The sequence below is a fragment of the Crocodylus siamensis genome, chromosome 1 (assembly GCF_052110815.1).
Source record: "Crocodylus siamensis isolate JL-2025a chromosome 1, ASM5211081v1, whole genome shotgun sequence".
In the NCBI taxonomy this organism is placed as follows: Eukaryota; Metazoa; Chordata; order Crocodylia; family Crocodylidae; genus Crocodylus; species Crocodylus siamensis.
In genome coordinates, this window is record NC_143395.1 from 214442954 (window position 1) to 214463918 (window position 20965).

The window sequence follows — 20965 nt, forward strand, 5'->3', positions numbered from 1 at the left end:
TCCAGTGGAATAGCATAGAAAATGAGAGTGGGGCAATGTACTGGTATATTTTACTCCCACAGATTCACCATTTGACTTTTGGACATGGCACTTAACTTCTTTATGATTTAGTGTCTACATCTGTGAAATGGAGAGGGAGAAAGCATTTCTCTGACTTCCCCCCATTTCAAATCATTCCTGCTAAGATACTTTGAGAACCTCTGAAAGGAGGGCTGTCAGAAAAAAATACAACTTAAGTGATACTTGCGTTTTGAGTAATAATCACCAGTTTGTGGTTGAGTTATTTCAACAATATCTCTGAATTAATTTTTTTTAAATTATTGACTTTTTTTTAGATGGATGAATTATGCAGTGTATGCTCCCAATTTCTGAAATGTCTTCTTTATGTTAAACTATTCACCAAATAGTAGGATGCATTGTTTTCAGAATCATTTGCAAACTGGCTGATTTTGGATACTGTTTGGCATAGGACAGTTCACACAATGTAGTTTCAATGACTAAAATCTTTCAAAGGATGAAGATTAACAAAAAATTGATAAAGATTGGATGTACTTTATTTTTATAATGAATAGTGCCAAAAATATTCAAATAAACAGCAACTTTATTTCAAGTCTTTTTTTTTTTTTTTTTGCAAAAAGATAAATTATGGGAAAAAAAGGAAAACTCATTAGGAAAGCAATCAGAACTTAAGTTACTAGGCTCAGTTAATTGCACCAAAAGTCAATCTCCTTTTTTAAAACATTTGTGTATTTTAATAGACCATATTAAAACATTTTTATTAAAAAGTTATAAAAATGCAATTACTGAAAACCCAGGTGTTAATAAATATGTTTCAACCAATAAAATATTTCAAGTAATTATTACCAAAAATATTACAGGCTGAAAATGGAAAAAAATGATGAGAAATAGTTGGGGAAAAGGTCACTTTTTCACAAAGGAACTGTTTACTGTAAACAAACTATAAGTGGCTTTAAATAGGACCAGAAAGCTGTTTTTGTTATTCGATTATTTCAAACTGTTAGCAACCCACAGCCTTGTTTTTTCAGGGGGGGTTTTGTTTTTGGGTTTTTTGGTTAGCAGGTAGTCGTTTACACAACACAGCTGAAATAAAGTCAATTTAATTACTTAGGTGCTTTAGACTTTGGTTTCTTGCAGGGTTTGGTCAAATCCCCCTGAAACACAGAATGGTGTTGCAGCCAGGTGAAAAAGGGGCTAACATGGGCTTGACACCCATAGAACAATGGCTACTCCCCTGTTATTGGGAGGGGGTGGCTATTGGGTATATGTCAACTGATTTGGGGGGATAACTGAAGAGAAAATAGGGATGGTAGTGAGGTCATAGGTTCAAAGCGAGTGTACCAAGCACCTCTGTTCTCAGTGGTGACAGATGACAGAACAAGGAGCAATAGTCTCAAGTTGCAAGAAGGGAGGTTTAACTTGGATATTAGGAAAATCTTTCTCACTAAGAGGGTGGTGATGCACTGGAACAAGTTACCTAGAGAGGTGGTGGGGTCTCCATCCCTGAAGCTTTTTAAGGCCTGACTTGACAAAGCCTTGGCTGGAAAGATCTAGTTGGGGTTGGTCCTGCTTTGGGCAGGGGCTGGACTAGATGCCCTCCTGAGGTCCCTTCCAACCCTCATTTTCTATGAACATCCAGGGAAAGGCTTTTCTGTTTCATATTCAAAGTGGCAAACCCATCGCATCAAGAAAGTCACTTCAATGATTCTGTGATTTTCTATGACACTGAGTAGAGCGCACCGGACAATGCCCACAGACTGGAGGCACCCACCCAGACTCTGTAGAGTGGAAGCAGCCCTCCGCAGACTTGAGCCCCCCTCAGACAAGACCAGCTCTTAAGTCTGGGCTTGTTTTTTGCCCATGGAGAAACCCTAGACCAGTTCTTCTGTTGCCAAGAGCTCAGAAAGGCCCACAGCAGGGCAGAAGCCTTTTACCCTCTGGCTTCCAAGAGCACAGCCCAACCGCAGAAGAAATTTCCTCTGCCTGGCAGGATTTTTTTTTTTTTTTTTTTGAACCCGAAAGCTTACTTCAATTCCCCACCCCCCAACTATTTAAGTCGGTCTAATAAAAGATACCAGATGCACCCAGAGACCCTGGTCTACTAGAAAGCTCTGCCTTCACCTTGCCAATCGTCGTGCGAGCACCCCGCCGTCCCCTGGGAAGGCGCTCCAGGTCCCCGCCTGGGAAGCGCAGCGGGAGGGGGTGGCATGGCGTGTGCACACGCCAGGTGCTCCGCAGCCCCCTCAGGGGGCCGGCCCACCTTCCCTGCCATCGGCTGGCGCGCTCTCCCCGCGCCGGGCTCGCGTGCGGGGGCCGGGCGCCGGGAGGCAGGAATCAGTCAGCGCGGGCAGCGCTGAGTCAAAGCGCGCCCAGTCGCCGCACGCGATGCCTTGCGGGCCGCCCGGCTCCGCACGCCATCCCCCCCGCTCCCAGCCCCGGCTCCGCTCGGCTCCTCGCAGAGCCAGCAGAGCCCGCGCCGGGGATGGCCGCGCTCCCAGCCCCAGGTAGGACTGCGAGCCCGCTGCCCCGCCGCTGCTGGGGGGTTGCAGCCCGCAGCCTTGTTCACAGCCCGCCCGCCACGGCGGAAGCGGCCTGCTCAGGAGGGCAAGCGGGAGTCCGAGCCTCCTGCTCCAAGCTTTTGTCATTGCTCATTGCTCGCCACCTGTTGCTGAGCTTGGAAAAATTGATGGGGAGGGAGGAATAGTGAATAAGGAACCCAATTCAGCCTCCCTGAGGTCCTGGGGGAGGCTCCCCTGGGAGCCCTGCGCCAGATCCACCTTCTCCTTTACATCCCTCATTCCCACTCCTGCTCCTTGCCCAGGCTCCTCCTGGTGCCGGCCTTTCCACAGGGCTGGGTGGAGAGCGGGATTTTTCCCCCATATTGGGCCAGGCCTGTCATCCTTCACAGTCAGGGTGCCCAGACTGTGGAAAAAGCTCTCTCCAGAGGTGGTGCAGTCTCCTACACCGGAGATCTTCAAGAGGAGACTGGATGCTCACCCCACTGGGGTCATTTGACCCTAGTTGTCTATTCCTGCCTAGTGCAGAGGGACTGGATCCCATGAACTACAAGGTCCCTTCCAGAACCTGACAGTCTATGAATCCTTCTCACCACTCTTCCAGCCCCCAGGCCGGGTTGGAGGGGGCTTTCTGTTGACAGGGGGCTGCTGAAAGCTATGGTGATGCAGGCAGCTCATGGGGTGCCACCTGGGGCAAGGGGGATAAAGTGGCTTTTTGGTGGGAGCTAACAACTTCCCTGCCTAACACCAGACAAGTCTGCAGGTGCTGCATGCACCCTATACACCCCGGGGTTTGGAGGATGGGTGCTAGAAGAGCAACTGGGCTGGAAAGAACAGGCCAGGGAGTTAGTCTAATCCTTGAAGTAGTGTTGCCCACAAAGCCAAATCATATGGAGGGAGTGGATTAGGTTAGACCCCCTGTAGCACATGCAGGCTTTGTTTGGAGTAGGGTGGATAAGCTCTTAGCTTGCAGCTGGACTGGGAAGAGCAAGGTAGGAAGTTAGTCTTATCCTTAAAAGATTTCTGTCCACAAAGGCAAATCCTAGGAGGGGAGTGGATTAGACCCTATGCAACACTCTCAAACTTTGTTTGGAGTAGGGTGAGTAAGTTGTTAGCTGGCATAGTCAGCTGAAACGACACCCTGTGGGAAGCATTATTTTTCCCCAAAGCACAGAAGCTGCTTTGGAGGTGGCTGGCATGAAAATTGCAGCTAGCTCAATCTGAGGATTCGGATTTAAAAAAAAAACCTAAGTAAGGATACCACCTTTTATCTGTCAACCTTCATTACATTAGTATGAATGCATACCTTTAGTGAGGGAGGGAGACCTGTAATTTGGGCAGGGAGTGTAGTGATAAAGACAGTGCTTGGTAAAACCTCTGAACTGTGTTATTTAGTTGATAGTACCCGATTGTGGCATCCATATTTTCTATCCTCATTTCTTTTCTTTGAGAGAATGTGAAGTTCCCTCCAGAAGCCATCTCAGAGAAATCCCAAAATTTTAGATGGCATATGCAAATTTAAATCTGTCCCCTTCTAAGTATGCCTTCTGATGCAGTCTTTAGTTATTAAGTCCCACACCACTACTCAAAGAATGTAACACACTGTGTTTCCTACAACACTAGATATACATCTATACATATCTGGCACCTATCTGGCATCTTGTGGCAGAATGCATTACTCGGGGTGTGCCAGGAAAAGAGAGTCCAAGAAAAGGATTCAAGTGAAAAGTACCATTGCTGCACCACTTGCTAAATATGTTAATAAGTGAAAGGAGCAGTACAAGCGTGGTGGAATTTCAATGTGACCTAAGACTGTAGGTACTTCATCTGCAAAGATGCTTCACCCCTCTTTCCCACCTTGAACTGTAACTGGGAGTTCCTCCTGTGTCTCCATGTGCAGGTGAATTAGTTTCATAGTTAACTGCTTCCATCACTAAACTCTACCTCAAGAGAGCTGGGCTGGAGGTTAAAGAGAAAATGTATTTGACATGGCTGTTGAGAAATTATTGAAACAGTTGCTTTAGGGAGAAGAGAAATTAACTCCTAAAAAAACTCTAAGAGCTGGAGTGCCCTTTGCCCTTGGGCAGTGAAGGAATTAATTAATTTCTTAATATTTTTTTCTGTTTTGGTAGTGGATAAACTATACCCTCCCAAATAGCCCATACAAAGAGATGTGTTAAGAACTGGGTATTATTAATTTTGCTTAAATGTAATATTTAGGACCTCTTGAGGATGTAAATGTTTGCAGAGTACAAGGATGCAGGGTACAGCCATTTAAGCCATGAGACGCTTATTATTCTTGGTTCTGTAATTCAGCATAATGCTGAAGTAGTTTTTAAAAAACAAATCTTTCTTATTATATAAAGCCAAATCTGAGGTTCCTTTACAGTTGTATTTAGTCTTTTGTCAAGAGAATGCACCACTGTAAGAAATGAGTTCGTAAACTATCTGTCTTATGGTTCTTCTAAACTGTTGTGCGTCGCAAAAGTGTCTGTCTGAGCACCTTCCACTAAATCAATAGCAAAGTCTCAATGTGACTTTCTGGAGTTTCTTGTGCTTCTCCCTTACGGTGGGGTGAGGGGGGGTGGTCAAAACTCTATTTGAGTTAAGTCTTTTTTTATAGCTGGTTTTATAGAGTGTTTTATACTCTTTTTTTTTCAAGGAAGGGCAAGGGTGTTTAAGATGTAAAATCAGGTATCACCATTTAGATAAGAATACAGGCTCAATAAAAGATGGAATCCAATTTTACAAATACACTTATCAGAGCTTCTTGAATACAGAGAATAATTTTACTTTGGATCACCAGGTTATTATTTCTTCCAAATAAAAGAATCATCAAGATAGCACAAAAACAATCCCTTGTATATATTTTCCTAGCAGATCAAGCCAGGCGCACTTTGAGCAAAGCGAGAGTCCATTCTCTGATAGCCATCATTGAAGCAACAAGTCATACACAAATGTTTTGCCTGACATGTTTATATGCACACGAACATATGTCAAAGTATCATCACGATAGCTCAAAAATAATCCCTTTTATATATAAAGGAAAGAGACTTTTGTGCTATCTTGATGATTTATTCTTTAAGATATTTTAAAAACAATGTTTCATGAAAAACCTTTGACTCACACTTTGCTTTTAGCAAGTGTGCCTGGCTTTATCTGCTAAGAAAACGCCAGTGTTGTAAACAGGATATAAAATGCCAAATAACTTCATTACCCATAAGAAAGATCTTTCTACTACTTAAATTCTATCCATTTGCTTTTAATTAATAATGGTCAGATTTTTAAAACTCTTCACTTAAATTATTTCCTCCAGCCTGTCCTGTTAGTCGTCAATTACTTGTCTATATATAAAATGGAGGGTGGTTTTGGGAGTTATGTTTTTTTGGGAGGTCTTTTTTAAACCCTTGTTTTAACATGACATAATTAGTACAGACCTTTGCCAACTCTAGTTAACTGGAATTTGATTAAGTAAAGAAAGCTAACAAGTTATAAAAGCTAATCCCTGGTTCCACAAGGGCTTGTTCCAGGACACAACAGAGTTTACACAGACTAAGGAGCAAACCACAAAGTTTTGTATCCTGGAAGAAATGTTTGTGGAGTGTCTAGACTAGCATTTAGAATACTTTGATTAATTTGTGTTAGTTGAAAGTCCAGTATTGCTAATATTTGTTCATAAATGTTTCTAAAACTTCCTTAGCTCTGTCTTTTTTTTTTAAATGAATGTTTCTAGCTTTTGTGGAGGGAGAGAAAAGCTTGAAAGTGCAACCTAAGCATAAACCTAAAAGTTCAAAAGCCAGAAAGCAACTAAAACATCAATTATAATTATTTGAGAGCTCATGATTATAATCCAATTTTATGATTGGGGGAGTGAGGTGATTATTAGATGCTCAGGTCAGAGATACTGCGCTCAGATAACTCCACGTTAAAGCATAAGTGAAAACACTTTTCTGGATGTAATATGATTGAAAGGAAAACACTAAATATTGTCGCTTGTCGCCTTCTGCCTGGGAAAGGCTCTGGCCATGGCAGTAATCTACAGCATTCTGACACCAACACTTTATGGATCAAACTCATCTGTTTCTCTTCCCCCTCTACCAACCATATCCCCATTTCTGCTTTTCACACAATAAAAAACACCTTGTTCATCTTATGCAAGAAATCTTTAGTTCATTTTTTATAGTAATGTTGCCACTCCCTGCTGAGGTTGAATCTAGCTCAAGACAAATGACAGCTGCTTTTTGTTTTTTTGTAAAACTGAAAGTAAATATTCTAGTGTGTGCTCTGTAGCACAGATCCTGTTTCCATTCTAATCTTCCTTTTACAGTTCTTCAGTACTGTTTCAGACAGCTTTGATTTCATGCCAGGCTTTGGGCTTAAAGGTGGAGTTTTATTTTTGTAGGGTGCAACAGATGTATCCTTTTTCAGGTTCTCCCCACTGAAAGTTTCCATCTGATTGTTCTATAGTGGAGCAAAGAATAAACCCTTCCCTTTTCCTAAAAGTGGAAGAGTATTTGACTTTCTAAACCAGGGAGCCCCCATGATTTATACCATAGTGTATCTACATTGCAGCTGAAGGTGTGAACATTAAGAATGCCTGTCTTCTAAATTAGCTTGCTCTGGTAAGTACTTATTATGAAGAAGTGGAAGTATGAGCCTCAAAGCAGGCTGGAGACCCAGGTTTCACAGAAGTCAGGGTAGAGATGTACCTTAGAGACTAACTGAAACAAAGATACCTAAGCTTTCTTGAGCTCTGAGTCCCAAGAAGACCTATATATTATGTGCTTGCAGGCCCTGATGCTGTGTTTTCATATAACCTATGCTAGCTAGATTGAATCTAGCAGGAAAATGATTACCTGAGCCACAGTCACTCCTAATTGTGCTAGAGACTTACCCATAGTGGATCTTAAGCTCTTCAGTTGAACCAAGGCCATTTGCCACCAAGGAGGCCACCTGTGCCTTAGCACTATGGTCTGGTTTCTGCTGATGTTATCAGCCTCTGAAGGAATGCTGTGCTACCACAAGTTCCCTCTGTGACCTACTTCCTTTCTAATTAGGGGAAAAATAACCAACAGTTACTTCTTTCTTTCCCCCTGACTAGAGGAGCCCAGAGCAGGGTGAGTGAGGTATCACCGTGGATCCAGAGATGTAAATTTGAGCCATGGACTAGTCATATCAAAGGCTGCCTCCAGTCAGTTGAGCTGTAAGTGTTGCATGATCACTCCAGCTCTGGAGCAAAGTCATCCAGGCGTGATGCGACATCTCTCCCTTGTGTGTTATGAGTAGGCCCTGTACCATGCTAGTGAGATAGACTATCAGGCTGAGGCAGGCCTTTGACCTTTTACTTTGATTGATCACATTCCTCTCAAGAAAAAAAGCTAAGATGCTGCCTCGCATTGCATCCTAGAGATGCATGCCTTTCATCAAAGTGGAAAGGGAACCATATCCTGATCATTATGTCTGTGCAGCACTCTTGAACTGTTTTGAGAGAAAAGCAGTGGCTAAGTTCGGTATGGTCTTTCTTAGATTTCTCCTTTTTCTGCAGATTACATCTGTACTTTCTACATTTTCAACCCTGTGTCCTGGCTGTCTGACTCAGGCTCAAAAGTTGTGTGTATGTGTCATACACACAGACACATACACGCACATGAAACTTTTGAGTCTGAATATTTAAATTGTGCATATATAAATATTATATAGATCTAGAAGTTTTATGTATACACTAGCCGCCTTCACCTCCAGGGAATGGCAGGGATGGAGTGGGACAGTGAAGCGCCGCCATGATGGCAGGGACAAAGCAGGTGGGCGGGGCCATCCCCTGCGTCCCCACCATCATGGCGCTCCACCGTACCAGTCCGTCTCCTCCATCCACCTCTGCCAGGAACAGAGCATCACCATGAAGGGACGGAGCTGGCCAGTGCCACTGCCGCCTCCAAGGAGCTGGGCTATGGGGAGGCGGGGGCAAGGCCAGCAGCGCAATTAAGGATATACCACTCCCATTGACTTCTCTGGAAGCAGAATTTTGCCCACTGACTTCAAGTTTCCATGAGTGAAAGTGGAGGTAGAGGTAATGTTAGAATCCATAGCTACTAGTAACTGGACATGAAACTGGAATAAAGAGCAGACACAGAAGATTACAGTCTCCCTTTCATATACTTCCAAGTGTCTCAGCAGTTTCACATAGCAATGACATGGAGCTGGGCTACAAAGTGACTAAGTTTACAAGGCCTCCGGCCTGTACTTTCAATTGCTCTGATAGAGCCCTGACTGTTAGAGGCTATTTGTCCATGAGAGAAGGAATTGTCCAGGAACATTTTTCTCCCTCTTACTGATCAGAAAGACCCAGATTAAGTCATCTCTGCATTTGGTAATTCTGCCCTAGAATATTTTCTCTTTCCGAGTGCTAGCCTGATTCATCAGATGTTTGTTGTTAATATATTTGGCTATTTGCCTTTTAAAATTGTTCAACTTTCTATATCAGAGCATAGCTTTTTTCCAAAGTCCTTCCTTAGTTTTGTCTGTTTATTCATTCATTGAACCTTTTTACTTCTCAGTTTCGTTGTGCCACAATATTCTTAAGGGAAAATAAGCTTACTGGGTGGAATCAATGCTTATGAACTAATTGTTCTCAGGGGCAGTGGGGGCTGGTGGGTAAAGCACCAGGATGGGAGTCAGGAGATCTGGATTGGAGTTACACCTTTACTGCAAGCCTGCTAGGTAACCTTGGACAACTCATATCATTTATCTGTGGCTTTGTCTGTTAAGTGCCCACAGCTGGAACTTTTTCTAAGGCTGCATCCAGAAAAGTAGGCATGTATGATTTGTGGCACTACAAACTGTATGCATAGAACATTAAAGTGTGCCCTGCTGTGCAGATTTGCAGTGCGGGGGCAAAACTGGTAGTGGGAAAAAAAAGCCGGGAAAAAGCAGCTCAGACCATGGAAAAATAGCATGTGCCAGAACAAACAAACGCTCTCACTAATGGCCAGAGCATCTCTGCTGCTCCATTTGTACCCGTGCTGCTCCAGCATGACAGGAACTAGGAGGAGCTGGGCAAGGGCAGTTTGCCCAAAGTGGGAAAATGTGTCCTTGAACATGTGCAGGGGCAGGCACTGAGGCACAAAGTAGTGCCACAGATTTGTGCCACCGCTACTTTTGTGCTGCAAGTGCATATCCTTGCTCATCTGGATGCAGTCTTAGTGTCTGTGTACAATATCTAACAGCATGAGGCTATTCTGTTAACACAAAGAATAAAGAACATCTAGATACAGGGTCTTCTGGCAGCCTTCTCTTTTGTTTCCTGGAAGTGATGTAGCCTTTTGGCATCCCCTCTTATAATTGATCATAATTAGCTATTCATTTTAGCTAGAAAAATGCATTTATACTAGGGCTCTTAAAACGGTCTCTGCTGTTCCCTGCATCCTCTCTTGCTCTGAATGAACTTTATCTGCTGCAGTCTTTTCCTCTTGTTTGTACGTATCAAAGTATTCAAGCTGTGTTCTATATATAGTGTAGGTGTTGAACTAGTGGCCTGTGAGGGGTTAAATCACAGTCCCCAGGCTCCTGCCTCGCCATGACTCCCCTATCTCTGGGCTTCCCTTCTGTCTTCTGGCTTTCCACATTCTGTGCCTGCCACAGCGGGGGATGCGGTGTGGCATGGCACAGTGCTGGGACACTCAGGCTGAGGCTGATGCTGTGTGGTGAGGCGGTGGGGCATCTGTGTTGTGCAGTAGTGGGAGAGGGAGCATCCATGTGGGATTACTTCAGCAGTGTGGCAGGGGGCATACAGGCACATAATACAGCAGGGGGAGGTGTGGGTGCATGGTGCATTGGGGGGCATCCATATGGCATGCAGCCTGGAGGCCCATGATCCCTACTGGTGTGGTCTGTGGGTCATGATTCCCCTGCTAGTGCAGTCTGTGAGGCATGTGATCCCCTGTCACTTAGAAGTTGGACAGCCCCACTGTAGAGTACTTGTGTGTTTTCTCTTGTCTCACCAAAGTGACTCAGTGGTTTGTGAGGGTGCAGGTAGATGTTTGTGTGGTTCTGTTGGAGCGGGGAGGACTGAGTGACAGGGAAAATGGGCATTGAGGGTAATCATGTGGTTGGTTATGCAGTTTTTTAAATCCACATACAGGAGAAAATTGGGTGTGTTTTGTCAAGCAGTTGCATGTGACTATATGGCAAATGCCCTGAGTGTTTGTGGCTGGCATCCTTGCTGCAAATATTGCACTTTCTTTCTAAATCTTGCTTCATGGACAAAACAATTTGTTTTCTACCAGCACTGCAGGAATTAGACTGAAATTAAAACCACTGATGCAGTTTCATTCTTTTTACTCACCAGGGTGCCACACAATTTCACAATTTGATTTACCTTTGCCTCAGACTGAGGGAAAAAACAAAAGGGCATCCCTTGTGTAACCATAGATTTTACATCATTAACCAGCCAATTGCCGGTCAAAAATGACGGGGGTGGGGGGTGGGGACAGAGCGCCACTGCCAGCTCCCAGGAGTTGGGCGGGGGGAGGAGCTTGCCCTGCCATCCTCTCTGCCCCCCTCGGCCAGCACCCCGTGCCATGCCACCTCCAGGGAGCAGGGCGGGGGGCGGCGGGGAGGGAAGAGGCCAGAAGCACTGGTTTTGCCCCCCGCTCCATTCCCTCCATCCCTGCCATCACCGCAGTGCTCCACCACACCGCCACTTCCTGTCTAGGATGCTGTTGGAACACTCTGATTGGTTGTTTCAGTGACCAACAGACTGCTCTAAGAGTGTTACAGACAGACAGACAGAAGGACTAAGCCCTTTATTACATTAGAATTAAAATATTGACCAATTTTTTTTTATTGGAAGAAGAAAACACATCATATTTTCAGGGTTTGGATGCCTCTTTTTTATTGATGCCCCATTTGAGATATCTTTCAAGGACCTGACCTTCAGAGAGTGTATACTCAGCACTTTCTGAAAGTCACTTCCTTCTCAGAGATGTCAATCACAATTCTCAGAAATTGAGACAATTGAAATCATTAGTTGCTACTAGAAAATCTCAGTTTTGCCCCCCACCCCATACCAAAGAGCAATTCAGGTTTAAAACATAGGAACATAAGACTGAAAAAGCCCCCCAGGGTCACTGAATACAGTCCTCTGCATTCACAAGCAATCATTAATTGAAAGAGTCCCCAAAATAACTGCTTCAAACTTTCTGTTTTGAGTATTGGGGAACATGACCTGAAACACAAAGAACACTACGTGCTGCAGGGAGATGAGAGCACTGCCAATACCCTGCCATTGTGAAGACAGAAAAGTTCTTTGTACACTTGGCTTCTAAGCTATTTTGCTGGGATGCCTCTCAGACAATCCCAGACATTTTAGGACACATGGAAAGTAGCTGAGTCCAATAAGGAGTAGTGACAGGAGCTGTTGGCTCCAAGTCTTCTCTGTAACCTGTTTTTTTTCCCTTGAAATGTGAGATTGTGATGATTAATAAGCACAAGGTGCAGTTGCCCCTGGAGCCTTTACAATCTATGACAAGCAAGACTGAAAGATGAGAGAGAAGGAGAAATCCTACAGTTAACATTAAAACAAATACCAGCACTTTCAAGTGGCTCTCTGTTTGGCCACTGTTAATGGGCAGTTTCTTGTAGGCATCCAAGTAGAAATTGGTCCTCCCTCTTAGTTATAACTTCTAGGAGGCCAACACTGCTTGAGGCTCCTTGTTCTTCCTATTCCTTCTTTTTTGTGCCTTTCTGCAGTCTTGTTCTCTATTTGTTATAAATTCCTACTATTTACATGGGATTTACAGAGGAGTTCAAGGGAAATTGATGTCTAAAACCCTTTTACTTTCATTGAGATTTGGGTGACCTATTCCTTTAGTCTTTTGTGAGAAGATCTGTATATCTCTGTGTTGATTTGTGCCTCTGTTGGTGAAATAATATCATTCCATTATGATGTCTGCACTGAAAAAAATGGTAGGCACTGTAGTTGCTATTGAACCTGAAGTGGTGATTACAGGGTGCATCTACACATCACCATATGGTGATGTTGCTATGGCACCATGCTTTAGTACTTCCTTTTGGAAGTACTAAAGGATGGTGCAGTACAGGCTGTTACTGTGCCATGTGCATGGCACACGGGTGGATTCACCAGCTGCATCACCGTAGCATGCCATACAATGATGTAGTAGGTCACTGTGTTGCCATAGGACATTGTATAGATGTGCCTACAGCATACTAACTAGATACTCTTTGGGTACGTCTACATATGAAATTAACATGCATGAATAAATTCTGGAGCTTATTCCTCCAGAGTTTATTGCTTTCAGGTGCCACTTCTTCATGTGTGCCCGGAACCACAGCATGGTGAGCCAGGTTGGAGCAGCCCCAGTTGGCAGGTGGCCCAGGGGATCAGCCTGCCAGCCCAGGGCCGCTCCCCCTGGTCCAGTGTGTGACAGAGGGGCTGGCTGGAGCACGAGGTTGCTTCAGTGTGGAGCTAGTTGGCAGGCAGCCCATGCACTGAAGTACCTTTTTGCCCCAGCCAACTGGAAGGCAGTGTCTAAACATGGGCCACTATAGATTAAGAAAATCCACAGCAGGATAGAACTGGTATTTACAAGTACTATTCTGCTGCAGAATAAACTAATTTACTCCAGTTTAAAAGGAGCACATGTGTAGATGCTCAATGTTTACTGTGCAGCTAATTAGTCTACTGCACAGTAAACAGCTCATGTAGATGTGCCCTGTGATGATTATGATGCTATTATAGCTAATAAAGGATAGTTTCTACTACCCCCTCCCCTTTAAGTTTGATACCTGTTTATATGATAATTACTTGGGGATCCATTACATGAGCTAGCAAGAGTTAGGGTTTGGAGGTTTTTTTCACTTATGATAAATACTTATTGTGAGATTAGCTCTGTTCCTTGCTCGCAAACCAATTTTTTTTTAATAATGTAATATTCCTGAGTATTCAGTGAATGCTTTTATGCCAGTGAATTTTGTTTCATGGGCTGCTTGCAAACTGTTTGCTTCGATGATATGGTAATCTGCAATGTTATATAATTCATGTGGAGTTGTTCCACTCCTGGTGGGATATCCAAATGTTTTAAATTGGAGAGTAACAGTAACTCACTTCTAAGTAGGGATAGCTGGATCCTTAATCCTGTGCACTAAAATTCCTGAAACTCTGAGATTTACATTTTTTTGGTGAATGTCAGTCTTCTGAATCCTCATGATTAAGATGATCTGAAAAATTGTATTTCTAAGTATTGCAGTAGCTCTATGTACCAATATTTGATTATACTAGGTACTGTACAGACATATAACAAAAACTGTTCTCTCCCCAAAGAATTTACTGTTTGGAGAGCTCACCACTGATGATTTGGAATAACTGGCAAACATTATTGGATTTATCCTCACAGAGCCCCTGAGATCAGCAAGCATTATCATCATCATTCTTCATACACAAATGTGAGGCATAGGTACATCATGGTGTGTTTCATCCAGGAAGTGTGCTGTGCAGAGCTGGGATTTGAAAGCCAAGGTGAAATCCCACAACCCTACTGAAGTCAGAAGTTTTGAGTTCTGATCACTGTTATACACACCTGTTGATAGGAACTTATTTTTCATGCATAGTGCTGGTAAAAAAGATAAGTTCCTAGCTACAGGTATGTAGTCATGATCAGAATTAATCCAAATTCTAGAAATGTTTGCTCATGCATTGCTATTTTTGTAACTTAATGTAAATCTAGTTTAAGCAGAAGGCAACCTCCAAAACAATTAGTTTCACAGATAGTCAGAGCGAAACCAGTTTTGAAGTGCATTGTTACAGCATCTCTTGGTTCAGAGATGATACCTTTTATGAGACCAACTCAAAAATCACAACAAAAATACCTTTTTCTCCAAGCTTTCGGGCTCACACGCCCTTCCTCAGGCTCAGGGAAAATTAAAGATGGTAAAAAGTCCCCATAGGTAGGAAATAAACTTCATTTTTGCACAGAAGCTGAAGATGGAAGACCATACCTCTGGGTCCATGAGAGTGTCTTTGTGAGTTGCTGTTTGTTGTGCAGATAAGGCAGATGGCAAATGGCAACCAGATAGGGAGGTATAGAAACCTTTCTTGTTGTTCAGCAATGAAGTTAAATCCAAAATCGGCTAAAATTCAGCATCTTCCATGTTTCGGGGATGTATTTGGTAGTTGTGTTGGTCTGAGACAAAAAGAAATACCTCTAATAAAAGGTATCATCTCTGAACTAAGACTTGTAGAGTTTTGCATTTCTTTTTGTCTCAGATCAACATGGCTACCAAATACATCCCTTGTCACTTGCACCTAATAAAATGTAAGCATGAAGAATTTTGTTGTGTTGGACTAATAGTTTCCTTTGCAGTTTTATCCTTCTAAACTAAACTTTTGCTATAGCTCTTGTGTATAAGTTTGCCTCATTCTATAATGGTCAGCACATTCATTCAGTTGTTTTAGAGTCAGATTCTGAAGTTGTAAGGGAAATGGCTGCAGTACATTTTCTCAGTAGAACAAATTCAATTCTGACTACCATTTTTATGCTTTCAAGGATTAAAAACAAAAGACTAGAGCTAAATTACAGTTGTGTGAAGTCTAATTTTATTTTAGGGACACTGATATTCTTCCAGTGGGTAAATGAGGTGAAGGGGAATAACTGGTATTGTAAAAGTATTTTAAAACATGATCATAGACTCATAGAAAATAAGGGTTGGAAGGGACCTCAGGAAGGCATCTAGTCCAACCCCCTGCTCAAAACAGGACTATTCCCAACTAGATCATTCCAGCCAAAGCTTTGTTGAGCCGGGCATTAAAACCTCCAAGGATGGAGAGTCTACCATACCTCTAGGTAAGAGAAAATGATGCATAGTTGTAGTGGAATATAATGAATAGGCTTCCTGGTTTGGAGGACTCAGCCTTATCTTTCATAATAAATTTAATCTGATCAGTACTTGCTGATAAACTAGTGCCATCAGCCATGAAGGTGGCCTGAGCTATGACTTTAAGGGTTCTGAATTAGTTCTTTTTCTTAGGAAGCTGGCATAGTGATGTAGATATCTTCTGTGGATTAGAGATCTGATGCTCTTGAGAGAGTTTCTCTTACAAAGTAGAATCTGATTAGGGATCAGAATGTGAGCTAATCCTTTGTTTCATTTCAAATGCTGTAGTTCTGGAGTGCATTTAAAGGATTATTGGGTTCAGGCTTCCTTTGGGAGGAATAGGAAGAATCAAAAATTGTAAGAGGTAAAATTAAGCAACCAGGGAGCAGGGGCATGAACACAATAAAAGAGAAATATACCTCATGGAAAGGGAGAAGTGAAGGGCAGGAGAGTGAAAGTCTAATAAGAAAAGATACTCTATTGTTAAAACTTTCAGAACAGCTGAGGTGATTTAGCCATAAATTTTCTAGTCAAAGTAATGGAAGAGCCATGAGGTAGTTCCTTAAACAGCTAAAGCATCATGTTTTTGACAAGCATATTCCCAGATTAAGAAAAAACATAATTTCCTTTTTGCAAGGAAAAAAATAAAATCTGAATCAACCCCTCACAGGTATTTGAGTGCAGCACAAGAATAGCAAAAAAGCCTTTTTTTTCTTTTAGCCAGTCATGTATAGGATAACTCTTGCCAGTGACAAAGTCACAATTTTCTTTAACCTTAAAGGGCTACAGCTGTCTTCAAGGTCTCTTTTTGTTTCTGTGGAAAAAAATCATGAATTGCAACACTTTGTTTTATCAAACAGTGATGATAAGACACTCCTGCTGTCTTAACGTATTGTAAGTTTCACAATAACTTGTTTTAGTTCTAGAAAGGCTAAAGGGAAAGAAGCAAAGATGACATCGCAAAAACTCAGGAAAACCATGTCTGAACTCAGGCACATTGCATATGGTGGATGCTTTATGGTATAGATTTATTACGACAAGCAATAACACATTAAGGTATGCATTTGACAGAAAAGGAGAAAAGCTGGGGCATGTTGCAGTCCGAGCTGATTGAACATAACTGATAGAGATTTACAATTAAAATAAATGCTAGTTAGCTAAACATGACACTTTATTTTTTTTAAGAGAGATTGGTATTTAATTTGCTGAAAAATAGAGGAGGGAAAAAGAGAAATATGAAGTGAGTTGTCTCTATAGAACACCACTGCTGGCTTGCCCAGCGGAGCTCATCTGCCTTTGCTGTGTGAACTGTGGAGCTTGTGACTTCCTATACCCTTTGTAAAGAGGTTGTTTCTAATATAAACCAGAGAGTCCTCTGTTGCATACATTTCTACAAGATTGCTGAGGGTTTAAACTACCAAGAAAAATCGAGACCCAGAGCTGAATAAATGCTGGCAATATTTTTTCTCTCCCAGTAATATTCATGTTTTTAACTTTGTGCCCCTTTTGCATGAGGCTTATCATGAAAGCTCACAGAAAATCAATTTGAAGCATTTAACGGCTTGCAAAACATACATGTAAATTTTGCTTTTCATGAGCATCCACACTACAAATCTAATTGGAGGAGTGTAGCTCTTACAGTCGAGGAATATAGTTTCATAGCTGTCGGGGTGGAAGGAACCTTACAGATCATAGGGTCCAGCCCCCTGCACTTGGGCAGGAAAGACTGCTGGGGTCAGATGACGCCAGCAAGATGGGCATCAAGACATTTTTTGCAGATCGCCAGTAACAACATTGTGTAACTCATGACCAATTGTAGAAATATAAACAGACTGTATTGGATTTTGAGCACCATGGACTGCAGTGTTACCAACCCCAGGATTCCAAAATCACCAAACTGCCATACAGACTCTCTAAAAATCATGAGATTACAACAAATAATCAATCTGTTTTTTAAGTTACATTCTGGACTTTCAGGTTTCAGGATGTTTGAGTTACATTTTCACCTAAAGAGGAATCTAAATGATGAAATTGTGAAATCTGTCAATTTTGGTAATGAGTATTACACAAAATAAAATACACAAAAATAAAAATAAAATATACAAAATAAAAATAGTCAGATAACTTTGACTACCAAGTACCTTCTGAGAGAATTCTGATTTGTTCATATTTATTCCATGAACAAAATATCAAAAAAGAAGCAGAACTCCAAATACATCATCTATCAGTTATTTTCTAAGCAACCTACGTATTTCAACTCAAAGCTTTTATCAATGTGACAAGAGAGTGAGAGATTGTAATCTAGCGATCTGATCTATCCTTGTAGGCATTTTGTACTGAGCACTGTGATTTTGTTTCAGACATTATACATATTCCTCTCTGCTAGTTTTGGATTTAGTCTTGGTAATGACAATAATTTGCAGGAACCTGTAGTTACAGTGTTACATTCAAGATAAGCATGTTGTATAGTTTACTGCAGGAAAGTATATGTTCTCTAATTAAACGTGCAGCCAGTTATGTTTCCCAGTTATGTTCTCTGTCCTTTTCTCTCTCACCTTTTTCCCCCCTTTGCTTATTTTCTTTTGACCTTACCTCACTCACCACCTGTGAGGTAAGTGCCACCCTCCAGAGTTTCTGTTTCTTGTCAGAAGGACATAGATCGTCTCCTCTTCCTGGTAGCATCCTCCCCATAAATAAAATAGGATAAGGAATGGCTCAGCCGAGTGTCCATAGTGTCAGAACTGCTCCTGACACTGTGAGCTTTCACTTGTGAATATATACACCTTGTCATGGCTCTACGCATATAGCAGTCAAAGAAGTAGTAGATGAAAGGGTTGGCACAGCTGTTGGCAAAGGCTAAGGGGCCGCTCACCTGCATACCCATCTGGGCAACCTTGTAAGGAAAACAGAATAGCGGGTGCTGGAGCCGAGAGATGTTGGCTAGCAGCTTGAAAAGGTTGAAAGGGATCCAGGAGAAAACAAAGGCAGCCACTACAATGAAGACAATCTTGATGGATTTCCTTAGCTTCCTGTCGTGTTTTCCAGATTTCTGATAATGCATGCAGAGCTTCCTTGTCACAGAGCAGTAGAAGGTCAAGATGCACAGCAAGGGGAAAAAGAAGGCCAGAATCAAAATTATCAGTGATGTGATCCACTTCATAGGCATCTGCTCACTGTCTGTGCAATAAGACTGGCCAGTCTCCTCTTCTAGCACCAGTTGTCTAGTCAGGAGGGTTGGCAGCCCCAGGAAGCCAGATAGCACCCAGATGCAGATGCACATTCCAATGGAATTGAATCTTGTTCTCACTTTTCTGGCAACAGAGGGGTGCATGATGGCCAGGTATCGGTCAGTACTCATGCAAGTGAGGAGCAGTGTACTGCAATACATGTTGACCGAAATAACATAGGAACTTCCCTTGCAGAGAAAGGAGCCTGACCTCCAGCTGCCCCCTGACTTCTCCTTGTCTACCCAGAGCGGCAGTGTAATAAGGAAGACAAAGTCAGAGGCAGCTAAATTGGCAATGAAGATGTCAATCAGCCTCTGAATTCCTCGTCTGAAGACGGCTGCTATCAGGATGGAATTGCCAATAATTCCCACAACAAAGACGATGGCATATAGCAGAGGAAGGAAAATGTTCGCATATGGCACAGGCTCAGCCTGGCAGCTTTCCTCAGGACTCTCGGTGGGAAGGCTGTAATCATAAGCATAGCTCGTCCCAGTTGTCACAGGGTAAAGATATTCAGAGTCCATCTCTGGCGTAGTTGTCTCCAGCCTTATTCTTATCGCAGGGGACATAGCAGAACTCTTGTAAGAAACAACTTAAATACCACCAATATTCACAATCTGTGTGCTCTTAACCAATCGTGTAAGTTGAGGTAGATGAGCAACGGAAGCATCTTTGTCTAATCCAGTCAAGTCAGGAGTTTGCTTAGCAGTTGGGGGGGGGGAGGTGTGTGCATGTGTGTGTGAAATATGATTGGTTTCAATGATTTTTATCTTCATTTTGCATTTTCATTTGACCAGAAAGACTTCTTTCTGCATTTATTGACAAGGGCGGGACGCAGATACCACAGTTTTGAACTCTTTTAAGAACAAGGGTTTGCTGTATCCTTTTTTTAAAGAAAAATATTAGCTGCAAATGTTTGAGCTTACAAGGTTTAGGAGTCAGGAAGCAATGAATTCAGTGGCCTGCACTTTAGTGCTTTTTCTGTGCTCTTGTCTAAATTGTTGTTTAGGCTGTCACAAACACACACACACACACTTTATATATGTATATATACTTTTTTTTCAGAAGCTTTGAGTTTTACACATGTACTTATTTTGTCTACTGACTTTTCTAGTTAGAATGGTTACTCACTGCCCAGAACAACATGACCAGAGAAAAATGTTTACAACCTTGTCTTCTCCATTCTGACCTAGTAGTAAATTCTTCCCACACAGCTCTGACAACGCTGTTCAATCCTGACTTATTGAGCTACCTGCTAAATCTTTCTTCATGGCTCTTTGTCTTGTACCTTTTCTTCTTCTGTTTCAAACCTTACTTGCTCATGCTTCCCCATTACCAGTTCTGCCAAATACTTCAATTCTGACCTCCAAATGTCTCTACCATTCCTCTCCTTTCCACAGGGAACTACCAGTTTGCAACAATTCTTGAAGGCATTCTTTCTTTATCTCACACACAGAGCTTTTCTAATTCACATCTCTGATCCAAACATCCTTTGCTCTCCCAATTCTCAGCTACACCACTCCACATGTATGTCAGTTTCATATGGTTCATAGGTTAAATCTCAGTTTTTGAAATCCTGATTACAGTACATCCTTGCCTAAGCACAATAATATGAAGCAGGTCTATAATGTACTGTTTTCCTGCCACTTTCTATCTTCCTTTCTACCCCTTTCTCTGCTAATATATAGTAGCTAATGGCCAGCCAAGTTGATCACAAGTAGGAGCCAGGCTTCTGCCAGTCCATCTTGTCAGACAAACAAATACTCCAGGATGATATGCAGAACAAGACCCAAAATCGATATGTATTGCCCCATCTTCCATAGCCTTGTCAGTTCACCCAGTCCTCTTGGCTCTTGCTGGGTTATCACTATGTTCTTTCTTGAAGGTCAGTATTGTTCTCTCACTGTTCTGGGGCACATTCTCACCCATTCTCTGAAGCACGCAGCATACAAAGAGAACATTTGATTCTTGATTCTTCTCCCTGGTTTTATTTCGTATACCACTGGACTAAGACGGTTAGTAGGGTTGTGCGAGGCTTCAGACAGAGCTTCAGATCTGGAGAAGCTTTGGATCCACTTCGGGGTCTGCAGCAGCACATCCAGGTCAAAGCGCTGCCTCGTTTGGCTTCCCGGAGCACTTGGGAGCCACCTCGGAGATCCAGCCATAGGGTATAATGGGGAATCAATAAAATATCTATAACTTTGTTGTTTTATGTCCAATTTGGATGAAATTTTCAGGTATGGTAGACTGTGCAGAGAGGATGAAGCCTGCCAAGGTTTGAGAAGATCAGTGCAAGGGTTTGGGGGGGAACAGCAC

The 20965-nt window shown here is 42.4% G+C and overlaps 1 protein-coding gene across 1 annotated transcript; it reads right to left on the reverse strand.

Annotated features, from left to right (window-relative positions):
• Positions 1-17935: 17935 nt before the first annotated feature.
• On the reverse strand, positions 17936-19173 carry GPR15 (G protein-coupled receptor 15). The gene has a single exon (XM_090031585.1). It carries the CDS (start codon positions 19171-19173, stop codon positions 18067-18069), a length of 1107 nt encoding a protein of 368 aa, XP_089887711.1. The 3' UTR covers positions 17936-18066.
• Between the last annotated feature and the right edge of the window lie 1792 nt (positions 19174-20965).

What these genes read in the sequence shown, in the direction of transcription:
- GPR15 (XM_090031585.1), bottom strand. Translation starts at nt 19,173, where the DNA reads ATGGACTCTGAATATCTTTACCCTGTGACAACTGGGACGAGCTATGCT.